This window comes from Dama dama, chromosome 8 (genome assembly GCF_033118175.1).
Source record: "Dama dama isolate Ldn47 chromosome 8, ASM3311817v1, whole genome shotgun sequence".
Lineage (NCBI taxonomy): Eukaryota > Metazoa > Chordata > Mammalia > Artiodactyla > Cervidae > Dama > Dama dama.
Window position 1 is genome coordinate 15732588 of NC_083688.1, and position 26049 is coordinate 15758636.

The 26049-nt window shown below is 39.5% G+C and overlaps 1 protein-coding gene across 4 annotated transcripts in view; it reads right to left on the reverse strand.

The window, feature by feature from the left end:
* The window catches only part of DIS3L2 (DIS3 like 3'-5' exoribonuclease 2), a 364857-nt gene that overhangs the window by 198323 nt on the left and 140485 nt on the right, over nucleotides 1-26049 (reverse strand). For all 4 annotated transcript variants that reach the window (XM_061148508.1, XM_061148507.1, XM_061148509.1 and 1 more), the window contains 2 exons: nucleotides 18255-18355; nucleotides 16383-16630 (listed from right to left, as the gene is read on the reverse strand). In XM_061148508.1, the coding sequence (XP_061004491.1) occupies nucleotides 16383-16630; nucleotides 18255-18355 (349 nt within the window). The remainder of the gene's footprint in view (nucleotides 1-16382; nucleotides 16631-18254; nucleotides 18356-26049) is intronic.

Sequence of the window (26049 nt, forward strand, 5' to 3'; positions counted from 1 at the left end):
TGTATCTCCATCTTAAAGGCACTTCCTTTATGACTTCCATGGTGAACTAGGCCCACAAAACATAAAACAAACTCATTCACCTTCACAGAATACAGCAGCAAGGCCGTGGAGCCATTCCTTCCCCAGAGCAGATCTCTCTCCTCAGAACTATTACTCTCCTTTGGTTCTATTTCCTTTCTGGAACATGCCTCTTTCCAGCTGTGTAACAATGCTTTAGGTACATCTCTTATTTATTAATAGATGAGAATCATCCTAGAGGGAATATACATTTCTTTGTTTCTGTATCTTACACTGAGACTTTGTTCATCTTAAGAGCCCAGTAAAAGATGGTTGAATGAATAAACAAATTAATGCTCTTGAGCCTGGAAAAATGTATTCTATTCCTACTTGAAACTCCAAAGGAAAACAAGAAAACTGAAGATGGTAAAATACAAACAAATAAAACCCAAAGACGTGGACCTAAGTAAACACCTGAGTCCTTTAATAACCAGCTGCCACATTAGCAAAGTTACTAATATTAACATATCAAAGAATCAAGAACAAGAAAAAAAAAATGCCTGCTGTTATTTCTTTCACTCAAAATTGACCTGACATTACTTACTGATGTGGAAAATATCACCTCTTTAATTATGAGTTGCCAGTTCAAGAAGACTTGAAAAAGAAATATTTTACAGATTTGAATGAAAGAAACAAATCTGTTCACCAATGATAAGATTACCTACAGAAAAAATCCAAAAGAAACTGTATCCAAAGTATTAAAATTAATAAGGGGATTTAGCAATGAGGCTGGGTAAAGGATTTTTTTTTTTTTTTTTTTTTTTTTTTTTTATTATTATTATTTTTTTTTCCAGTGGGTTTTGTCATACATTGATATGAATCAGCCATGGATTTACATGTATTCCCAATCCCGATCCCCCCTCCCACCTCCCTCTCCACCCGATTCCTCTGGGTTTTCCCAGTGCACCAGGCCGGAGCACTTGTCTCGTGCATCCCACCTGGGCTGGTGATCTGTTTCACCATAGATAGTATACATGCTGTTCTTTTGAAATATCCCACCCTCACCTTCTCCCACAAAGTTCAAAAGTCTGTTCTGTATTTCTGTGTCTCTTTTTCTGTTCTGCATATAGGGTTATCGTTATCACCTTTCTAAATTCCATATACATGTGTCAGTATGCTGTAATGTTCTTTATCTTTCTGGCTTACTTCACTCTGTATAAGGGGCTCCAGCTTCATCCATCTCATTAGGACTGGTTCAAATGAATTCTTTTTCATGGCTGAGTAATATTCCATGGTGTATATGTACCACAGCTTCCTTATCCATTCATCTGCTGATGGGCATCTAGGTTGCTTCCATGTCCTGGCTATTATAAACAGTGCTGCGATGAACATTGGGGTGCACGTGTCTCTTTGAGATCTGGTGTCCTCAGTGTGTATGCCCAGAAGTGGGATTGCTGGGTCATATGGCAGTTCTATGTCCAGTTTTTTAAGAAATCTCCACACTGTTTTCCATAGCGGCTGTACTAGTTTGCATTCCCACCAACAGTGTAAGAGGGTTCCCTTTTCTCCACACCCTCTCCAGCATTTATTGCTTGTAGACTTTTGGATAGCAGCCATCCTGACTGGCGCGTAATGGTACCTCATTGTGGTTTTGATTTGCATTTCTCTAATAATGAGTGATGTTGAGCATCTTTTCATGTGTTTGTTAGCCATCTGTATGTCTTCTTTGGAGAAATGTCTGTTTAGTTCTTTGGCCCATTTTTTGATTGGGTCATTTATTTTTCTGGAATTGAGCTGCAGGAGTTGCTTGTATATTTTTGAGAGTAATCCTTTGTCTGTTTCTTCATTTGCTATTATTTTCTCCCAATCTGACGGCTGTCTTTTCACCTTACTTATAGTTTCCTTTGTAGTGCAAAAGCTTTTAAGTTTCATTAGGTCCCATTTGTTTAGTTTTGCTTTTATTTCCAATATTCTGGGAGGTGGGTCATAGAGGATCTTGCTTTGATTTATGTCGGAGAGTGTTTTGCCTATGTTCTCCTCTAGGAGTTTTATAGTTTCTGGTCTTACATTTAGATCTTTAATCCATTTTGAGTTTATTTTTGTGTATGGTGTTAGAAAGTGTTCTAGTTTCATTCTTTTACAAGTGGTTGACCAGTTTTCCCAGCACCACTTGTTAAAGAGGTTGTCTTTTTTCCATTGTATATCCTTGCCTCCTTTGTCAAAGATAAGGTGTCCATAGGTTCGTGGATTTATCTCTGGGCTTTCTATTCTGTTCCATTGATCTATATTTCTGTCTTTGTGCCAGTACCATACTGTCTTGATGACTGTGGCTTTGTAGTAGAGTCTGAAGTCAGGCAGGTTGATTCCTCCAGTTCCATTCTTCTTTCTCAAGATTACTTTGGCTATTCGAGGTTTTTTGTATTTCCATACAAATTGTGAAATTCTTTGGTCTAGTTCTGTGAAAAATACCGTTGGTAGCTTGATAGGGATTGCATTGAATCTATAGACTGCTTTGGGTAGAATAGCCATTTTGACAATATTAATTCTTCCAATCCATGAACACGGTATGTTTCTCCATCTGTTTGTGTCCTCTTTGATTTCTTTCATCAGTGTTTTATAGTTTTCTATGTATAGGTCCTTTGTTTCTTTAGGTAGATATACTCCTAAGTATTTTATTCTTTTTGTTGCAATGGTGAATGGTATTGTTTCCTTAATTTCTCTGTCTGTTTTTTCATTGTTAGTATATAGGAATGCAAGGGATTTCTGTGTGTTAATTTTATATCCTGCAACTTTACTATATTCATTGATTAGCTCTAGTAATTTTCTGGTAGAATCTTTAGGGTTTTCTATGTAGAGGATCATGTCATCTGCAAACAGTGAGAGTTTTACTTCTTCTTTTCCTATCTGGATTCCTTTTACTTCTTTTTCTGCTCTGATTGCTGTGGCCAGCACTTCCAACACTATGTTGAATAGTAGTGGTGAGAGTGGGCACCCTTGTCTTGTTCCTGATTTCAGGGGAAATGCCTTCAATTTTTCACCATTGAGGGTGATGCTTGCTGTGGGTTTGTCATATATAGCTTTTATTATGTTGAGGTATGTTCCTTCTATTCCTGCTTTTTGGAGAGTTTTAATCATAAATGAGTGTTGAATTTTGTCAAAGGCTTTCTCTGCATCTATTGAGATAATCATATGGTTTTTATCTTTCAATTTGTTAATGTGGTGTATTACATTGATTGATTTGCGGATATTAAAGAATCCTTGCATTCCTGGGATAAAGCCCACTTGGTCATGGTGTATGATTTTTTTAATATGTTGTTGGATTCTGTTTGCTAGAATTTTGTTAAGGATTTTTGCATCTATGTTCATCAGTGATATTGGCCTGTAGTTTTCTTTTTTTGTGGCATCTTTGTCTGGTTTTGGAATTAGGGTGATGGTGGCCTCATAGAATGAGTTTGGAAGCTTACCTTCTTCTGCAATTTTCTGGAAGAGTTTGAGTAAGATAGGTGTTAGCTCTTCTCTAAATTTTTGGTAGAATTCAGCTGTGAAGCCATCTGGTCCTGGGCTTTTGTTTGCTGGAAGATTTTTGATGACAGTTTCGATTTCCTTGCTTGTGATGGGTCTGTTAAGATCTTCTATTTCTTCCTGGTTCAGTTTTGGAAAGTTATACTTTTCTGATAATAAAAATGATCCAAAATCTTGAAAACAAAATGGAGTTACAGATAAATAGCCTGGAAACAAAGATTGAAAAGATTCAAGAACTGTTTAATAAAGACCTAGAAGAAATAAAAAAGAGTCAATTACAAATGAATAATGCAATGAATGAGATCAAAAACACTTTGGAGGGAACCAAGAGTAGAATAACGGAGGCAGAAGATAGGATAAGTGAGGTAGAAGATAAAATGGTGGAAATAAATGAAGCAGAGAGGAAAAAAGAAAAAAGGATCAAAAGAAATGAGGACAACCTCAGGGACCTCTGGGACACTGTGAAACGCCCCAACATTCGAATCATAGGAGTTCCAGAAGAAGAAGACAAAAAGAAGGGCCATGAGAAAATACTCGAGGAGATAATAGCTGAAAACTTCCCTAAAATGGGGAAGGAAATAGCCACCCAAATCCAAGAAACCCAGAGAGTCCCAAACAGGATAAACCCAAGGCGAAACACCCCAAGACACATATTAATCAAATTAACAAAGATCAAACACAAAGAACAAATATTAAAAGCAGCAAGGGAAAAACAACAAATAACACACAAAGGGATTCCCATAAGGATAACAGCTGATCTATCAATAGAAACCCTCCAGGCCAGAAGGGAATGGCAGGACGTACTGAAAGTAATGAAAGAGAATAACCTACAACCTAGATTACTGTATCCAGCAAGGATCTCATTCAGATATGAAGGAGAATTCAAAAGCTTTACAGATAAGCAAAAGCTGAGAGAATTCAGCACCACCAAACCAGCTCTTCAACAAATGCTAAAGGATCTTCTCTAGACAGGAAATGCAGAAAGGTTTTATAAATGTGAACCCAAAACAACAAAGTAAATGGCAACAGGACCACACCTATCAATAATTACCCTAAATGTAAATGGGTTGAATGCCCCAACCAAAAGACAAAGATTGGCTGAATGGATACAAAAACAAGACCCCTATATATGCTGTCTACAAGAGACCCACCTCAAAACAAGAGACACACACAGACTAAAAGTGAAGGGCTGGAAAAAAATATTTCATGCAAACGGAGACCAAAAGAAAGCAGGAGTCGCAATACTCATATCAGATAAAATAGACTTTCAAATAAAGGAAGTGAAAAGAGACAAAGAAGGACACTACATAATGATCAAAGGATCAATCAAAAAAGAAGATATAACAATTATAAATATATATGCACCCAACATAGGAGCACCGCAATATGTACGGCAAACGCTAACAAGTATGAAAGAGGAAATTAATAGTAACACAGTAATAGTGGGAGACTTTAATACCCCACTCACAACTATGGATAGATCAACTAAACAGAAAATTAACAAGGAAACACAAACCTTAAATGACACAATGGACCAGCTAGACCTAATTGATATCTATAGGACATTTCACCCCAAAACAATCAACTTCACCTTTTTCTCAAGTGCACACGGAACATTCTCCAGAATAGATCACATCCTGGGCCATAAATCTGGTCTTGGAAAATTCAAAAAAATTGAAATCATTCCAGTCATCTTTTCTGACCACAGTGCAGTAAGATTAGATCTCAATTACAGGGAAAAAATTGTTAAAACTTCAAACATATGGAGGCTAAATAACACGCTTCTGAATAACCAACAAATCATAGAAGAAATCAAAAAAGAAATCAAAATATGTATAGAAATGAATGAAAATGAAAACACAACAACCCAAAACCTATGGGACACTGTAAAAGCAGTGCTAAGGGGAAGGTTCATAGCATTACAGGCTTACATCAAGAAACAGGAAAAAAACCAATTAAATAACCTAACTCTACACCTAAAGCAATTAGAGAAGGAAGAAATGAAGAACCCCAGAGTTAGCAGAAGGAAAGAAATCTTAAAAATCAGGGCAGAAATAAATGCAAAAGAAACCAAAGAGACCATAGCAAAAATCAACAAAGCTAAAAGCTGGTTTTTTTGAAAAAATAAACAAAATTGACAAACCATTAGCAAGACTCATTAAGAAACAAAGAGAGAAAAACCAAATTAACAAAATTAGAAATGAAAATGGAGAGATCACAACTGACAACACTGAAATACAAAGGATCATAAGAGACTACTACCAGCAGCTCTATGCCAATAAAATGGACAACTTGGATGAAATGGGTAAAGGATTAATAAACAAAAATTAATTATAACTTTAAAAAATTAATTATAACTTTATACACGAGCACCAAAAAGCTAAAAAATGCAATTTAAGTGCCTGCTTTTCAGAAGTCAACATTAACAACATGAACAGACAATTCACAAACCAAGGAAAAGGTATTTTCCATATTATTTACTGGTAAAAGGTTACTTTCTAGGTTTTTTTTAAACTCCAGAAAATCAAATGACAAACAGGCCAATTTAAAAAGAATGCTAACATGAGTGGGTAAAATTTTAAGAAAAGAGAATTACAAAGTCTCAAAAATATCACCCCAAGTATATTAAATAGTATATTTATAAGGGAAAATAATTACATTAGGAATCCAAGCAGACAGCTCCTTAGTCAAGTGATCAAGGTTAACATCACCAGTATACATACTGATATCATGTACCCACTGATACGCTGCACTTCATTTTGTGGTATCCTTCTCAATAATGCTTAAGCTCAATCCAACCATGAGAAAACATTAGACAAACACAAACTGAGAAACATTCTACAAAACTCCTGACCAGTACTCTTCAAATTGTCAAAATGGAAGACAAGGCCGAGTAATGGTCACAAACTGTAAAAACTACAGTGACATGACAACTGCAAAGTAGAATCCTGGATCAGATTCTCGAAAAGAAAAAGGGGGTTAGTAGAAAAACCGTAAGATCTGAGTAAATTCTATACTTTATTTAATAGTATTGTACCAGGGTTAATTTCTTAGTTTTGACAAATATTCTATGATAAGATGTTCATATAAGGAAAAGCTAGGTAAAGAATATATAGGAATTCTCTGTACCATTTTTGCAATTTCTGTAAATCTAAATTATCTAAACAAAAAATTAACTGTGGAAAAAATATGAGTAAAGATGCAAAGATAGTCTCTAAGAGAGGAAACATAGTGACTATAAATATATGAAAAGATGCTCAATCTCATTAGTAATTTGTTGTCATTTGTTCAGTTGCTAAGTCAAGTCCTACTCTTTCCTGCTAGATAAATAAATTATATTTCTGCAAATAGAAATATTATGAATTAAAATGAATGAAATATATCAAGGCATCTTGGAAACATAATGTTAAAAGAAAAAAAGGCAAGTCATAGAAGAATATGTGTAGCCTTGTATTTTTTATAAGGTTCAGAAACAAGCAAAACTAACACTTTTGGGGATATAAATATGAGCAAATTATAAGGAAAAGCATATGTCTGAGATAATGGTTACCCCTTGGGAAAACATTAGGGCTTAGGATAGAGAGGAATACACAGGGAGCTTCAACACTATTGTGACAGATGACTTAATCTGGGTGGTGAGTTCAAGGGTTGGTTTAAATACCAGAACTCAAAAATCACATAAATGTTACATGTATTCTTTAACTGTGAAACATATTTTGCAATTGATGTTAATAAGTATTTTTAGAATAAGTATTTTTAAAATAATATTTTAGACAAATATATACCAAACCCTTAACAGTGGTTATTTCAGGGGATGAAATTCTGGAAAATTTTCACTTTCTATACTATATATTTTAAATACTATTAAGTGTATAGCATATATGTACTGGAAAAAATTTAAATTTTCTAAAAATTTTGCTACTGCAATAAAAAATGGATGTGAGAAAGCTTTCCTAGTTAGAATAATTTAAACGATCACTACCTCAATTTTTCTCATTCACCAGAGTTCTTCCACAAATACTGTTCCCATTCACAATCCATGACATGACAACTGGGTCCTACTATAAAATTAATCAGGACAGAGTTGAAACATTTCTAGCTCCTTATATGGAGCTATATGTACATGTAAACATTCCATACAAATGAGCATTTTTAGGGTTCACTGTTCTGGGTACAGTTCAGTTCAGTTCAGTCACTCAGTCGTGTCCGACTCTTTGTGACCCCACGAACCGCAGCACACCAGACCTCCCTGTCCATCACCAATTCCCAGAGATCACCCAAACCCATGTCCATTGAGTCGGTGATGCCATCCAACCATCTCATCCTCTGTCATCTCCTTCTCCTCCTGCCCTCAATCTTTCCCAGCATCAGGGTCTTTTCAAATGTGTCAGGTCTTCGCATCAGGTGGCCAAAGTATTAGAGTTTCAGCTTCAACATCAGTCCTTCCAATGAACACCCAGGACTGATCTCCTTTAGGAGGGACTGGTTGGATCTCCTTACAGTCCAAGGGACTCTCAAGAGTCTTCTCTAACACCACAGTTCAAAAGCATCAATTCTTTGGCACTCAGCTTTCTTCATAGTCCAACTTTCACATCCATACATGACCACTGGAAAAACCATAGCCTTGACTAGACAGACCTTTGTTGACAAAGTAATGTCTCTGCTTTTTAATATGCTATCTAGGTTGGTCATAACTTTCCTTCCAAGGAATAAGTGTCTTTTAATTTCATGGGTGCAATCACCATCTGCAGTGATTTGGGAGCCCAGAAAAATAAAGTCAGCCACTGCTTCCACCGTCTCCCCATCCATTTGCCATGAAGTGATGGGACCGGATGCCATGATCTTAGTTTTGTGAATGTTGAGCTATAAGCCAACTTTTTCACTCCCCTTTCACTTTCATCAAGAGGCTCTTTAGTTCTTCTTCATTTTCTGCCATATGCAGATGGTGTCATCTGCATATCTGAGGTTATTGATATTTCTCCCAGCAATCTTGATTCCAGCTTGTGCTTTCTCCAGCCCAGCATTTCTCATGATGTACTCTGCATATAAGTTAAATAAGCAGGGTGACAATATACAGCCTTGACCTACTCCTTTTCCTATTTGGAACCAGTCAGTTGTTCCATGTCCAGTTCTAACTGTTGTTTCCTGACCTGCACATAGGTTTCTCAAGAGGTAGGTCAGGTGGCCTGGTATTCCCATCTCTTTCAGAATTTTCCACAATTTATTGTGATCCACACAGTCAAAGGCTTTGGCACAGTCAATAAAGCAGAAATCAATGTTTTTCTGGAACTCTCTTGATTTTTTGATGATCCAGTGGATGTTGGCAATTTGATCTCTTGTCCCTCTGCCTTTTCTAAAACCAGCTTGAACATCTGGAAGTTCTCGGTTCATGTATTGCTGAAGCCTGGCTTGGAGAATTTTGAGCATTACTTTATTAGCATGTGAGATGAGTGCAATTGTGTGGTAGTTTGAGCATTCTTTGCCATTGCCTTTCTTTGGGATTGGAGTGAAAACTGACCTTTTCCAGTCCTGTGGCCACTGCTGAATGTGCCATTAAAATCTTACCAAGGGAAAAGACCAGCTACAGGTAGCAGAAATTAAGACAAGAAGTCCTACAAATTGGCCCCTGTGCCTTAAAGAAAATTGGAAAGGTAATAGTCAACATTGGCATTGCAAGCTGTTCATCCTCCTTTTCCACCAAAACTTCTCATCAAGTTTTAGCCTTAAAACTTGGCTACACACAGAAAGGCAGTCCCACCCTCTTGCAGTGATTGTCACTATCATTACCGCCCTCACACACTTTCATGCATACTGGCCCATGTTGGAAACTCCATGAAAACAGATACAATGGTAGCCGATCCCTGAGAACCTGCAAGTGGAAAATAAACATGGCCACATCTAGGGCTCAGAACTTCAGTGACAAGACATAGTGAAAACAGAGTGTGGCAAATGCTTGAGCTATATTAATTTAGGTATTACTTTCTAAAATCAAGAGAAAAGAACACATCAATTCCCCTTTTATGGCTCACTCTTATGATGCAGCAAAAGTCAGTAAGTAAGGAATTGGGGATTTTAGAAAAAGCTTGGGTGGATCAGTAATGACAAAACGCGGAAGAGAAGCAAGGCTCAACAACGTTTGATTTTAGGGAAGGCCCAGAAGATTGACAGTAGAGTTTAACGTCAATGTGAAGAGAGCAAAGAGGAGGCTGAAAGCATTTAAGGGGTAAAGGAGAAGGCTGATGGTAGCTAAGGTTCTCTAATACTTTAATATTTTCAAGATGATTGTGGATGAAGCTGACAACCATGGAAGAAGTGTTAACAATTGCACGTGGTGCAAGGAGGGAAAGATTCGGAAGCAAAGCCTGCATTAGGACTACTCTCTTCCACTCCTTTTATTTTTGCTCTGTTTGGAGCAAGATGCTCTCTCAGTGTTGCATACATAGCTTTTTCCAAAGCGGGTCCTCAGAAGCGATGAGGTGGAGCCCAACAGTCACACAGAAAGAGCACCCTCCTCAGCCTAATTTGCTTCATGTCCATCAGCCAAGATAGAGTCACTCCTTTTGAAAAGGTCTTACAAAATCTGAGTTTGGTAATACAAGTTTTCAGGATTATGTAACACAGCCTCTTCCTCAGGAGAGTCTTCAGACAACGAACAACCTCTTGAAAAGGTGAAATACTCTGCACAGGGGTAAAGACTGGATGGAGCTATTTTTCAATTTAATAATCTTATAGGCTGTGCTTCCATGAAACAAACCAATGTATCCTGTTGGTTCTTTTCTACCAACCTAGTTACTGTTTCATCTTCCTAAATACATGTTAATGTAATGTAATGTCCACCTCCTAAATTTGTATCTACCTCATAAGAAATTTGGCATCTATCAAACCTGAATAGAAGAGTAAAAGTATTTGCTTCTGTCAGTCAACAAATGTATCTGATGGTCTGATTACTGAAATCTTATGGGTACAAAGGCAAGAGTTGAAGAAGATACCAGAACAAACCCCCTTCCCCATCAACCACTTCCCGCCACACCACACATGTCATCAATCAGAACTCCCCTTCCCCTTCTTTCACCTCACCCAGTCCCTCTCTCCAATGCAAGCTGTTGTCCATTCCCTCTCTTCAAATGTGCAGTACTATGACATTAAGCCTGGACAATCCCATGTTCAACACCAAATTTTTCAACCATGCGACACATGCACTGACCTATTCATTTTCCTCTTTCTCAACCCTCAAAGCTACCAAACTTTGCTAGTTTATAGTATCAGTAAACTAAAATATGTCAGTTTGCTCTAGGTCAATTCATGCCATTGATCTTTAGTCAGTCTTCAATGTTGCCAAGAAACACTATTATGTTTTTCACAGTAGCTGCTGTAAAACTTTTCCATTTTCTTCAAGATTTATCTTTAAATATTCCAGAAGAAGAAATTATGACAAATCTAGGAGAAAGTGATCTTGGTATCTCCATGCTGATGACATCCTGGGAGGATAGGCTTGGACTGTAAACTCTAGACTTTAGGAGAGCAGATTTCACAAAGATCTGAGAAAATATAGGCATGAATTCCACTGTAAGAGTTTCTAAAGGGAAAAATGATTTAAGAGAGTTGGGAAGCTCTTTTTTTTTTTAATTAAACTTTTTATTTTGTATTGGGGTATAGCCAATTAACAAACAACGTTATGATAGTTTTGGGTGACAGTGAAGGGACTCAGCCATACACACATATACAAGTATCCATCCTCCCCCAAACTCCCCTCCCATCCAGGCTGCCATATAACCCTAAGCAGAGTTCCATGTGCTATACAGTAGGTCCTCGCTGGTTATCCATTTTCAATATAGCAGTGTGTACATGTCCATCCCAAACTTTCTAGTTATTCCTTCATGAGAGTTGGGAAGATGTTAAAACTGTAAGTCTGATTATATAATTACAAATCATTTCAGCAAGGAAGCAAATGTGGCTTTTTAAGTATCTTGGACAAGAGTTCTAGTACTAAATATAAAAAGTACTAAGTATATTGTGATGCATAACAAAAAGCAGTGATGCCTAAAAGCCAGTAAGAGTTCCTTAAGAACAGATTACCTTTAGGCTTTTGATAGCATTACAAGATTAAGATTCATGAAAGTGTGGTATGTGATATATATACATACACACAGGTGAACAGAGCTTAACTGAAATCTCTCATGACTATTCCAAGAACAAAATAAAAAATAACTTTTTAACAACCATAAGTCTCTGGTACTGTAATACTCTTTGGGCTCCCCTTAAATGGGCTTTCCTGGTGGCACAGATGGTAAAGAGTCTGCCTGCAGTGTGGGAGACCCGGGTTCAATCCCTGGGTCAGGAAGATCCCCTGGAGAAGGAAATGGCAACCCACTCCAGTATTCTTGCCTGGAAAATCCCATGGATGGAGGAGCCTGACAGGCTACAGTCCATGAGGTCGCCAAGAGTCGGACACGACTGAGCAACTTCACTTTCTTTCTTTTCTTTTTTCGAAACTGGCACTTTGGTGCTACTGAGAATGCCAGAGAAGCAATGCTTACACTGATGCAGGCACCAAGACTGATGGCCTCCTGAAGGCCCCTTCCAAAGCTACTGAAATTATATATTCTATTAATGTGCACATTCTACTTAACCTTTCTGTTAAAAATTCCAAATTTTGGGTTCTCCCCTTGAGTTTATATACTGACTGGGTGTTGTTATCAAGTGTTGATTTTGAAGCCACAGAATCTTGGTTCTCATCACCTTCTATTCTAAGCCACTCGTGTTTTCTAGTTTGATTTATGGTACAACATCTTGCTAGTCAACATGGCTAAAGATCCTGGGGTCACCAAATCATTTTCATCTACCTATCTGACCAGCCAGTAAACATTCACTGAGTATCCTTATCCTACAGAAGCTCATGGCTAAGAAAGTAACTTACACAAGTAACTGTAATACAGAGCTATAAGAGTGGTATTATTAGAAATGACGGGAGTACCCATGACAGACAACCCAGTCAGGGAACACTCTGAGCAGATAATTGACTTAAGTTTAAAAGTTGAGTATTTCACTAAACACTACAGAGAGGAGAAAGCCACTGCTGAGAAAGGAAGTGCTGTGTGCAGAAGTTTGGAGCTATGAACAGAGTTAGCAGTGAAATGTCAAGCAATGAGGCACAAGTGAAAAGAACAGCAAGAGATGAAGATGCTCTTGATGAATCGTGATTAAATGCCATCGTCATTATCTACCCAGTCACCCAATCAGAAGCCTGAGAGTTCATTCAAGATTCTGTCCTTCTCCTTCATGCCCCATTTCCAGCTGGTAACCATGTCTGAGAAAATTTGCTTCTTCCTCTCCCCTGACTCTTTTCATTCCTTCTGCTTCCCTCTCTACAGCTCCTTCACTTCAGGTTCTCCCATCTCATCTCAGTGTGACGTCTGGCTTGCTTCCAGCCATGGCCCTTCCCACCTACTCTGGACTGCCAGTCAGAGTAATTCTTTGGCAAAGAGGCTTCCACTCTCCAAGAAACAACTCTAGATTTCTGCCTTCATCCATCTTCTCTACATTTTCAGAAAAGTATTTTATTCCTAAGGAAGAACATATAGCATTCTGCTTTGTACTATACATAGAGCTAAAAAGACAGGCCATTCAATCCACGTGCTTTGTTCACATTCCACACAAGAGAACTTAGTCCCATGGTCCCTGATAATCAGGTAGTGGATCGTGAGACCTTGGACCCCCCCCCACCTCTGTTTAAAATTGTTGGGCAAATAACTGTCTCAATAGACCAATAAAGATTTTCTACTCTAGAAATTCTGTGCTCTAGACTTCAGTGTGTGATCTCCAGAGGACTGGCAGTATCATTTGGGGGCCATGTATGCTACTAAGCAGGTAAATGGCTACTGTGTGGAAAACAGCAGAATAATACAGCTCATGTGCAGAACAGGGTAAAGAAAAGATACCATGTGGTGGCTGGGCTTGTCAGGGTGGTTGAGACAGAAGATGTGTTTCCTTTGCTACCTTGTTAGTTCTGAGTTCCCCATGAGACCTGCTACACTTACTGCCCTGGGTTTTAGGCAAACCACCAATTTCTTATACCAATCGCCACTTTCACTTCAATTAGTACAAGTAGAAGTCTATTTCCTAGAAAATAATTAATCCTATGACATTTATGTAAAGTCCTTCTGCATTAGGCTATAATTTCTTTAAAGAAACCAGGGCTTATTTTACCTTTTTATTTCTCACATAATACACAATAGCAGTGACTTACACATACGATTAACACCTGTCTTGTGAACTGAATTTAATTAATCTAATTTAATTTAGATGAAGTAAATGGCTTTGGACTTGGATGATCTGTGGCAACTGTATAGGTAGAAGTTCAATAATTCTCAAGGGTAGAGTGTTGAGGCAGAGAACAAATTCAAAAGGAAGGCACTTTGGTTAAACTTGGTTTTGAGGCGTGATTTCTATGGAAGCAAACCACACACATTCACACCCGTAGCAAGCACTACCTCCACGCTCCTGGTCAAAACCTAGTAAGGATGAGAAAGGAAACCCAGGCAGTCACAGCACAGCACGTTCTGGTTGGGAAATGGTGACCTCAGCTCCTGAAGATCAGTAACTGATAGCCAGAACAAAACGGCAAGGCGACCACCAACGTGCAACAGCTGCGGCCCGCACCCCCCATGAGACAGACGTCAGCTAAGAACTTCATCGTGGAAACTTGCCGCACTTTACTTCTGAAGATAAATTTTCTCTTTTCCACAAAGACTTTTTAACAGGCTTACTTCCATGAAAGACAATTTTTTATGTCTTTATAGTAAGAAGGTAGCGAAAAAGCATACCTTTCCATCTAAGTAGGAGAATCTTCAATTTTTTGTATGTAAAAGATGATTAACATATGGTTACTATTTTAAAATTATTTTTCTGGATTCAGCAAATGTCCTTGCTGCTTCAAATACTCAACTCCTTTTTTGATTACTGTTGTACTCTACCCACAAGAAAACAGTTTTTGATGAAGTAAGGCTTCATCAAAAAAAAAAAAAAGAGGCACCTGAAGGGCCATTTGAACAATAAGAAACTCAGTCTGTGAAGATTTCCTGACTATACCCTGACTACACCCTTACAGTTCAAAAACTAAGGAAGTAGCCCAATCAAGTATATACAATGGGATATGACAGAAAGGCAGATAAAGACAAGGCTGGATTTCCTGCCTTGATGTGAAATGTTCCCTTTTCACTGCCAAGCAGAGTGTGGTGGGCACAACCACTAGGGCCAGGTGGCACAGCCATTATCAAGCCTTTTGAGTGGATGGTGAGAAACTGGCAAGTTGCTGAGAAGGGCTATTTAGGGCTCAAGAGGTTGACGTCACTTTTGGATAATGAGTTAGGCTTCAAAATGATGACATTGCAATCACATCACTTGAGAACAGAAAAGAAAGTGCAAGTGCTCCTGAGTGTCTCTGAGAACATATCAATAGCAGTGATCTTCAAATCACTGAGAAAGTGGCCCAGGATAGTATATATTTTTTAAAATATATTTATTTATTTGGCTGCACCAGGAGGTCTTAGTTGCTGTATGCGGAAATTTTAGCTGTGGCATGCCAACTCTTAGCTGTAGCATGTGGGATCTAGCTCCCTAATCAGGGAGCAAACCCGGGCCCCCTGCATTGGGAGTGTGGGGTCTTAGCCACCAAACCACCAGGGATGTCCCAGGATAGTATATTTTAAATTGCATTATTAGGACACACAGATTTGACCTGCTTTACTTCACTAACCACAAAAGGCTAAGCAGAGAATAAACTTCATCCAGGCAGCACTTGGTGGCCATCCATTGTGTTGACACTCATAACCAAGAACATTCCCAGGAGGGTCCATCCTGTACAAGTTAGCTGACCAACAGCAAGGCACCAAATCAGACTGAGAGTATCATCAGAGCAAGCTCTTCTAGCTTCCATGCCTTCATTTTCATTTCCTATGAAGCATAAACCAGATGCCACCCATAGTAAAGGGCTACAGATATAGCTAAAACTTAATACTGCTTCTTTTTCAAAATGAACATCAATTGTAAGAAGGAAACAGGTGCAGCATTTGCTCAAACAGCTGGGTCCAGCAGCTTCTTCAGATGACAATGAGGTGGCTAGTGACGATGCTCTGTGGCTACAGAATCTATACTTAAGTTAGACTGGTTTCTGAAAGCTTCCCTAAAAACATGGCACCCTTTCCCCTGCTTTTGGCAGGGCGATTTAACGTTTAATGCTATTAAGTGAAACCTCTGAAGGGTTAGTCACTTAGTTATATCCGACTTCTTGCGACCCCATGGACTGTAGCCCGCTAGGCTCCTGGATCCACGGGCTTCTCCAGGCAAGAATACTGGAGTGGGTTGCCACTTCCTCCTCCAGGAAACCTCTGAAGGATCAATACCAAAAAAGCACCTCATTCAAACATATCCTTACATTCTTAGTTTTTAAGCCTGGGAAATTGAGGTCCCATGAATATGCCTCCATTTTCACATATTTTAACACTAGTGTCTGAAAGGAGGGGGGTGACTATTGGATGCAATGAATTCTTTACAAATTCACAAGTACCAACAGGATTCGTAACATAACAGGAAGTTAAGTCGAGGCTTAGAATGTACTTACATTTTATGCCAAAAAACAGAAACAAACAAAAAGGGTGAATGTCTGGCAATTCAAGGAACCTACAGATGACCAGTTGAGGTGGTAGCTAAGGGCCATTTCTGAGGAACTAGGAGCAAAATATGCCTAGGACCCATGCTTTAGTGAAGAAATAATAATTAAAATACACACAAAAACATTTACCTAAATGTTACCTAAACCAACTTGTGTCTGATTTCGGTAGTCTTTCTCGCCAAAGGTCACCTACCCCAGGGCAAAGTTGCTGTCCTCCTTCCAGTCCATGATGCGGCAGATGAACAGTGTGTTGGCATAGTCTTTGGGCCGGGTCACAAAGTCCTGCGGACAGTCCTTGAGAGGCACGTATATTCTAGGCACCCGGTGGTCCGAGGGAGAAAACAGGGCATATTTCCTAAACAGTTCACTGTTCTTATCAGCCAAGAGTTTGAGGAAGCCAGTCGCTGCACGTGAGTGCTTCTTCTCCAAGATGTAAACCACCTGAAAATACCGAGGATACATATATGGTCAGTGTTGTTTATCTAGAGTACTAGACAACAGTTGGGAGAAGGCAGAACGTTACCCGGTCACCTCGCTGGGTCCAAGAGTTTTTCTAAGTCCTACTGAAGTACTTCTCAGTGATGCTCTGTGACTAAATGACTTTACCACAGTGTCAGTTTTGCATATGAGTGCTGTTTGCCTGGTAATTTTAGATCAAACTAAGAAACTATACAAGGAAAAAAAAAAGAGAGAGAGCACCATTGGGGGGCAGCAGCAAATTGCAGAACACAAATTCCATCTACAGAGGTTGCCTCTACTCAGTTCTGACCAAAGTCAGTCATTTAAGAATGTAGCCCAGTGTTCCCAGATGTTTTATTTTGTCGAGAGAAGCCAGAAGCCTGATTTTTTTTTTAACTCGAACCACTCCATTTTTTTTTTTTTAATGAAACCTACTAAGTCAAAATATTTAAATATTGCATAGGTCAAACAAAAAACAAATTTGTGTGAATTCCCTGGCGGTCCAGTGGTTAGGACTCCACTACCACTACATTGCCGAGGACCCAGGTTCAATCCCAGGTTGGGGAACTAAGATCCTACAAGCTGTATGGTGTGGCCAAAAAATGAAAAAACTAAAGCACTTCTTTTTTTTTTAAAGGCACAAGTTTGTAAGCCAGACCCAGCCCATGGTCTTTCTGTTCATTAAATCTTTCATACCTATCATGTTGCCTAGTATATGGTTAGTATTCAAAATGCTTCTTAAAATAAAGATCTAGTAACGGAATAGGCACTTGGCTGGGTGGGGGAGGGGCAATAATATATATGTAATATAATTTAGAAATTCCCCATGTCGGTATGCAGGAGACACTCTCCTAACCAACTTGCTAGACTGAGCATCAACACTGCACTGTCGGGTATACGTGCCGACAGAGAGGAGACCATGTGCTCTCACACACTTCCTTGGTACCACCCCTTACACCCGGAGCTACCCTCATAGCGAGGATCAGCTGGATCTGATCCCATATCTGAGTATGTCACCAGCATATATCATTAAAAAATAAAGTTGAATTATGCAAAAAAAAAATTGGTTTTGTTACTATGATAACTAAATTAAATGCTTTGGAGGAACTAAAAAATACTTCATTAAAAACTACTTTTGAATTAGATATAGTCATGACAATAATAAAAGCAATTAGAGCCAAAAACTGTAAAAATCTAGGAGTCCACACTCATATTGCTTCACCAGTGCCTAAATTCTCACTTCACTTTAAATAAACCAAACCAGAAATTATCGATGTCATATTACAAGTGCAGTTTATGCAGAAAGATAACACAGAACCTCAATAAACACCTCCATACGCCAAGAAAGGGCCTTGGCCCTTCGGCCAAAGACAGGCAAGTGAATATATAGGTATATGTTTAAAGTTTACATATATATATATATATATATATACCAAAAATATATATAAATATACATATATATATTTAAAAGATTCACTTTTTATGATTCCCTGCTTCCATTGACTTTTCTGATGAACTGAGTAACTACAGTCCTAACTGAATTGTATGCGAGGCCTGCAAGAGGAAGCAGCTACCAGCCAGACAAGCGAAAGAAACAGGCAAAGACCTTTGCTGATCTCTGCTGTGACTTCTCTGGTAACGCTCTGGAGTCCTGTGACGTGAAGGTGTTCTCATCTTTTATCACTGGGGCACCAGCATCCTCTTTGCCTAATTTAAAACAAGAGAACAGAAGAGGAGACATCAGGTAGATGCAGAGCTGTGAGGCACACAGACTCATGGGGCTTTTAAACTCAGAGCCGCAGGCATTCTTGGATACCATTTACCCCAAACTATCATTTTACAGAAAAGGAAACCCGGGCCCACAGTGGTTAGGTGACTTGGCTAAGGTCAATTACGTCACCAACTTGTATTAATGCTCACACTCAGCAGGCCACATTTTATCTGTTTAATGTTATTCATAAGTTAGGTATCATATAAGTGGAGATATGTTGAATTAAACTAAATCGCCTGTGTCAAGATGCCAAAAAAACCAAATGCTATACACTGTCCCTACCCACAAGGAAGAAGAGAGACATGTTAACTTATATGCACATCTGCTGAAATAAAACAAAATCAAAATAAATGTTAACTTTTAAAAGTACTTTGGTACCAGCCATAACAAACAAAATGGTGGAAAATAGATTATATTTATTAAATAAACAAATAAAAAAGCCAACCCTGATTTTCCTGGCTTTTCTTAGTGACATTATATAAAGAGTAAAGTACTTAAAGTCTTTTAATGTTTAATTTCCTTTCTTAAAAAACTTATAAAATGCACATTCACCCAAAATACTGAAACCACATCTCTCCAGTAAAGAGAGAGTTAGGCTCTGGACCAGAAGTATTAAAACCACTCATGAAAAAAAAAAACAGAAAATTACACACTTCTGAACATTTAATATTTTATATTTTCATGTGTTACATTAGATTTCCCCCACAAAATATTCTTATCCAACTATCCTGGAGTTTCTAGATGTTAGGGGTCACAACCAATTCACGTGGGACCCACTCCAGCTAGCTAAGAGAGACTTGTATTTATCATCTTTTAGACATTATCATGGCCAAAATAAATAAATAAATCCTTTTCAGGACTGGCCTCTTAGCAAAGGCTCAGCTGAAAGCCAGCTTTACTCTGGGCGTACTCTGGAAACACTGACATGATCTGACCTACTGGGGCTTAAGAACCATCAATTGTATGCTTTTCCATCTATGCTAAAATCTATCTACCCAGTGCCCACTGAAAGCAGAATTCTTACTGTTTTCTGAAAAGAAAAACAAATGAAAACTTTCCCATTGTCAATCACCATGTTTATCAGTAAAAGAGGGACATCATCGAAGTTCATCTTTTATTTTAGACCAAGTTCAGGATTCCAAATGCATCAGATGCTTCCAGAACAACCTCTTTCATACTCTTGGTGGTTTAGTTGCTAAGTCGTATTCAACTCTGCAACCTCATGGACTATAGCCCACCAGGCTCCTCTGTCCATGGGATTTTCCAGGCAAGAATACTAGAGTGGGTTACCATTTCCTTCTCCAGGGGATCCCAACTCAGGGATTGAACCCAGGTCTCCTGCACTGCAGGCAGATTCTTTACTGATTGAGCTACCAGGGAAGATTGACACTGTTAGGGAGAAAAAAAAAAAACCTACACAAATTGTAGACCTATTCCGTAACATATCTTGTCAATGTGTTCTGCAGAACAAGGTAAATTCAGGAAAGATTAAGAGGCTGGAATTACCATGAACGAGTATACTCTACCTAGATGTCTGATATCAAGACCTGGCAATCAAGAAAAGAGAGGGAGTTTCCAAGATAGCCCAAAATCCTGGGCAGGCAGCTTTCTGTGATGGTCACTGATGGCTCCGTCTTAAAATGACTATTGCTTCAGATTCCATTCCAACCATAAGCAACTTTTCTGTTCTAATGGTTATGCCAGGTTGCATTCAAAAAAAAGAGGAAGTGGCCAATCATGATTTTCAGAGATGACCTTTTCAGGGTCTATGTTCATAAGGATTGCTGGAGAAGACTCTTGAGAGTCCCTGGGACAGCAAAGAGATCAAACCAGTCAATCCTAAAGGATATCAACCCTGAATATTCATTGGAAGGACTGATGTTGAAGCTGAAACTCCAATACTTTGGCCACCTGATGCAAAGAGCTGATTCACTAGAAAAGACCCTGATGCTAGGAAAGACTGAGGACAGGAGGAGAAGGGGGCAACAGAGGATAAGACAGTTGGATGGCATCACTGACTAAGCAGACATGAGTCTGAGCAAGCTCCAGGAGTAGTGAAGGACAGGGAAGCCTTGCATGCTGCATATGGATATCCTGGAAGAAATAAGCTTGTTCAGACAAAGATGCATTCTAATATTATAGGTTAAACTGAAGCCTGTAGCCTTACAGGTGAGCACCAAAAATATGTTCAATAAATATGAAAAAACATACTGCCAGGTTAGAAAAGTGAGTCACCAACCTACATCTTGGCATATCAAACAGCAGAGCTGCCAATTTAATGAGAGAAACTGTTGCATTGTTTAATCACAAGACCATTAGTTTATTCACTTATTCCATGTGTATTTATTGAGCATTGGGCATTGAGGTATCAGTGTGAATAAAAGAAAGATGATCCCAGCTCTTAGGGAACATACAGTTTAACATTGGAATGATATTCAATAAATACACACTTGATAAATATGAAGTTATAAACTGTGATAAATGCTAAGAATGAAAGAACACTCACAAGGAGGAAGAACAGAGAACACATGATTTAGATTAAGAAGTCACATAAAGGCCCTGTGTGCAAGTGACATTTGAGATGAGACATGAGGATGGTGTGTAGGAGTGAGGAAGGGGACAAAAGACCCTGGGTGGGGAATGGTACTTGGGAAGGGGCGGAGGTGTGAAGCCCTAGGCACGGTCAAGGAATGGAAAGACCAATAGGCTGGAGCATATGAGCAAGAAAAGGCGTGGCAAGAAATGGAAATGAGAGGTACACAGGAGTCAAGTCAGATGGGGCCCTGCAGAAGTTAAGGATCCTAGGTTTAAACCTGCATACAATAGAAAGCTGGCTAAGGATTTTGTTCAAGAAAGTGACTGCCTGACTTGAGACTGGGCCAACCTAAGACGGTGGATGTAGGGAGGCCAGTGAAGAGCTACTGCCACAGTTCAGACATGAGAGGATAGTGCTACAAGGCTGGCACTGGAGATGGAACTAAAAGGATCCATTTAAGACATATTTTGGGGCTGAACTAATAGACTTTGGTGGTAATTAAATATGAGAGTGTGAGGATTATTACATATAAGAAAGGAAGGATCACTTCAGCTTTCTGATATCTGCAGCTAGGTTGATTGGGGCATTACTGGCACAGGGAAGACTAGAGGAGACGGCAAAAGTGAGGAGTTGAATCAGTATTTCGGAGGAGGCTCCATCTGAGAAGCCACCAGTGAGAACATCAAGTGATGATACTGAGTAAACAGTTCAACATGAAGTTCTGGAACTCAAGAAAAGAGATCTGGACTCTGGCTCAAAGTATAATTTATATGCCAAGAACATCAATAACCTCAGATATGCAGATGACACCACCCTTATGGCAGAAAGTAAAGAACTAAAGAGCCTCTTGATGAAAGTGAAAGAGGAGAGTGAAAAAGTTGGCTTAAAGCTCAACATTCAGAAAACTAAGATCATGGCATCTGGTCCCATCGTTTCAGGGCAAATAGATGGGGAAACAGTGGCAGACTTTATTTTGGGAGGCTCCAAAATCACTGCAGACGGTGATTGCACCCATGAAATTAAAAGATGCTTACTCCTTGGGAGGAAAGTTATGACCAACCTAAATGGCATATTAAAAAGCAGAGACATTACTTTGTCAACAAAGGTCCACCTAGTCAAGGCTAGTCATGTATGGATGTGAGAGTTGGACTATAAAGAAAGCTAAGCACCAAAAAACTGATGCTTTTGAACTGTGGTGCTGGAGAAGACTCTTGAGAGTCCCTTGGACTGCAAGAGATCCAACCAGTTCATCCTAAAGGAGATCAGTCCTGGGTGTTCATTGGAAGGACTGATGTTGAAGTTGAAACTCCAATACTTTGGCCACCAGCAAAGAGCTGACTCATTTGAAAAGACCCTGATGCTGGGAAAGAACAAGGGCATGAGGAGAAGGGGGTGACAGAGGATGAGATGGTTAGATGGCATCACCAACTCAATGGACATGAGTTTGGGTAAACTCCGGGAGTTGGTGATGGACAGGGAGGCCTGGCATGCTGCAGTCCATGGGGTCGCAAAGAGTCAGACATGGCTGAGCAACTAAACTGAACCGAACCATATTTATACTTTACAGCCTAAGCCGCAGAGAAGAAATTCAAACCCAAGTCACTTCAGCTGGCAAGTTCATGAAGCTCAACCACTGACTCATGCTCAAGTATGGAGTAATGTACTGTCACTGTTATGGAAGAAAGAATAATTCACTGAGGAAGTGAGTTGGGACTTCAAGGATATACAGATGTTTTGGACAAAGAAAGCTGAAGGGCATTCCAGGTAAAGGCCAGCCCTGGTACAGTGGCCCAGAGCTGTGAAAGAGCCTGACGTGGTAAAGGAAGATGAAGATTAAAGTTGTGATTTAAAGGCACAGCCTTTTCTCCTTTCCTCCTCCTTGCTGGCTGGAATTGGATGTGAGAGCTGGACCTCAGGCACTCATCTTGGTCCTAGAGGCTATAGGACAAGGGTGCATCCTACTGTGCAGAGAAGCACAGCACAGTTGAAGACTACGGAGCTATCCTACAGGACTTGGCCTCTACCTCTGTTCTTTCCTGTGAGCTAGAAATAAACTTTCTTATTTAAGTCAGTGATATTTTAGGATTTAATGCCACTCTCAGCAGAACATACTTCCTAACACACATGGACATGAGTTTGAGCAAGCTCCGGGACTTGATGATGGACAGGGAAACCTGGCATGCTGCAGTCCATGGGGTCGCAAAGAGTCAAACACAACTGAGCAACTGAACTGAACTGAACACATAGGTCCGTACAGTGAAACTGATAAGCTTAGATACTATCCTACCAAGCATTATAAAGGCCAGGGGCACATACATTTTACAGCTCTGAACTGGGTGGTATTCTGAAGCAGAGAAACAACAGTTAAAGAGATATTTGAAAGCTGGGTTTACAGGCTAGGCAAGACACAATCAGAATCTAAATTAAGATAGTGGCAGTGGGAGTGAACGGAGGCAAAATTTGAGAGCAATTTCTGAGAAGGATGTTGCTAAGTGTGTTTGCATCACTATGAATGACTTAGTACAAGAAAAGGGGCTTACGTTAAATGACCTTTTGATTGAATATCAGGAAGAATGCTTTGACAGAACAATAAAACTCCTTGATGAATTACTAGAATAGGGCAGAGTTGCTGGCAGTCCTCAACAAAGGAAAAGGTTGTGTGGCTCACAGTCTTCAGTTGTGCCATACCGAAGGCAGAGCTGGCCCCATGCATTCTGTGGTCCCTTCTAGTAAAAAATGTCTAGAAACTAACGACTACCAATATTCTTCATCTAAAAAAGAGAACTTTCTAAAAACTAGACACACTACAAGTACAGCAACTGCTCACGATGGTCTCCAAGAAACACTCTAAGAGGAAAAATCCAGTGAAATTCTAATCTCTTTATGTTGATTATCTGAAATTTCTATTTTAAACATTCAAAAAGTAAAACATCACGGTCTGTTGGAGCTGGCATTGCCACTTACTTAAAAATGATTCTGATTTGGCCTTCTCGTACATAAACAATGGATTGACAAGGCTGATGATTCTGAATACTTGACAAATTCATCGGATTTTCAGATGATTAGACTGTGATGCTAAGTGAAAGCAATGTGAAGAAAAAAGCAAGGATGTGGGCAAAAAGGGTATTTTAACCTTTCCAATGAAAAGAGTGACAAACTCTGACAAATCTAAGCTTTTCCATCTCTGAATGGTCACAGAAATTTACCATTTCCACCAGGAATTCAATGAAAACTGTCATATAAATTGGTACATGAAAACAATTCCCCTCAGATTTCTCAAAATGAGCCAATGAGGAGAACTTATTTTACAGGCCCCAGTGAAATGTAGGAATGACAACACAGGTCCTCACGAGGCCAGGTAACATTCATGTTATCCTCATTTTCTGTGCTGCAAGTTTGCCAGCCTGAGCAAGTCTCTCACTCTTGAAGTAAAGCTATTGAAATCGCCTGGTGCCAGAGAATGTTCACAGTGTGTTCACCTACATCACCTCATCTGAGCCACAACATAACTTCACACAATAGGTAGAGCGGATATTGTTATTTCAGATTCATCAAGGAAATGCGGGTAATGAAGGGGCAGAGCAGGCGATGATGACAGGCAGATCCTGGTACTGTGGCAGCCTATTCTCCACATAAGCAAGAATCAGAGCATCAGGGGAAGTGCCATGAAAACCTACGTCAAGATGTTGCTTAAGGACTTCCCTGGTGGTACAGTGGGTAAGAATCTGCCTGCCAGCGCAGGCGAATGCGTTCAATCCCAGGTCTGGGAAGATTTCACATGCCACGGAACAACTAAGCCTGTGCACCATAACTACTGAGCTCACGCTCTAGAGCCCAAGAGCCACAGTTACTGAGCTTACAGGCTGCAACGACTGAAGCCCAAGTGCCCTAGAGTCTGCGCTCTGCAGCAAGAGAACTCGCCAGCGCAGTGAGAAGCCTGTGCGCCTCAACAAAGAGTAGCCACTGGTTGCCACAACTAGAGAAAGACCACGTGCAGCAACAAAGACTCAGCACAATCAAAAATAAAATGAAATAAATTAAATTAAAAAATCAAACCCCACAGTTCCGTTTTTTTTGTTTTTTTTTTTAAAAAGACATTGCTTAAGTGGCCATGGGACTCCCTGAAATGCTCAAGGGCATACCATATTCAAGGCAAGTATGGTATGCCCTTGAGTATGAAACATTCCCTGAAGCATCAACTCAGTGAAGGTCCTGGGTACCTGTGGGGTGTCAGGCACTACAAATGACCCTGGCTCTGCCCTCAGAAAGCTCATGTGTGGGAACATGAAAGTGAAAGTCACTCAGTGTCCAACTCTTTGCAACCCCATGGACTTATACAGTCCGTGGAATTCTCCAGGCCAGAATACTGGAGTGGGTAGCTTTTCCCTTCTCCAGGGGATCTTCCCAACCCAGGGATTGAACCCAGGTCTCCCACATTGTAGGCAGATTCTTTACCAGCTGAGCCACAAGGGGAAGCAAAATGTAAACACTACTGAAAGTACACGGAGTTGGTGACTACAGTAAGAAGGGGGCTCGGGAGTTTGATGGTGAATCCCTGAGCTGAAATGGGAGGGCTAAGTAGGAGCTGGCTAGATGTATGCACATGCAGAGCATTCCAGAAAGGGAGAAAACCAAGTGTAAAGGCACACAATCAAGACCAAAATGAGAAGAACAAAAGTTCTCTATGTCTAAACATGTTTCAGGGACCAGACTACAAAAGGCCTCACACTAAACAGCAAGTATTTTACCTGTAGAGACGGAAAGACATCGAAAGATTTGAGAATAACGTATTCAGAACTATATTTGATGAGGAGTCAAGGGTCAGCCTATTGCTCCTTTGAAGATAATCTGTCTTTTTCTCTAGCTGTTTTTGAGATTTTCCCTTTGGTTTTCTGTAGCTTCATCTTGATGTATCTAAGTTTGAATTTTTTTTAATTCTACATATAATCATTGGTCATAAATCTGAAGTTTGGTATCTCAGTTGTTATGGGAAATCTCCATCATTACCTTTAAATTTCTCCTTGGCTCATTTTCTCTCTCATCCCCTTTCCACGTCTCTTATTTAGACCTCACTCTATTCTCTATGTCTCTAAC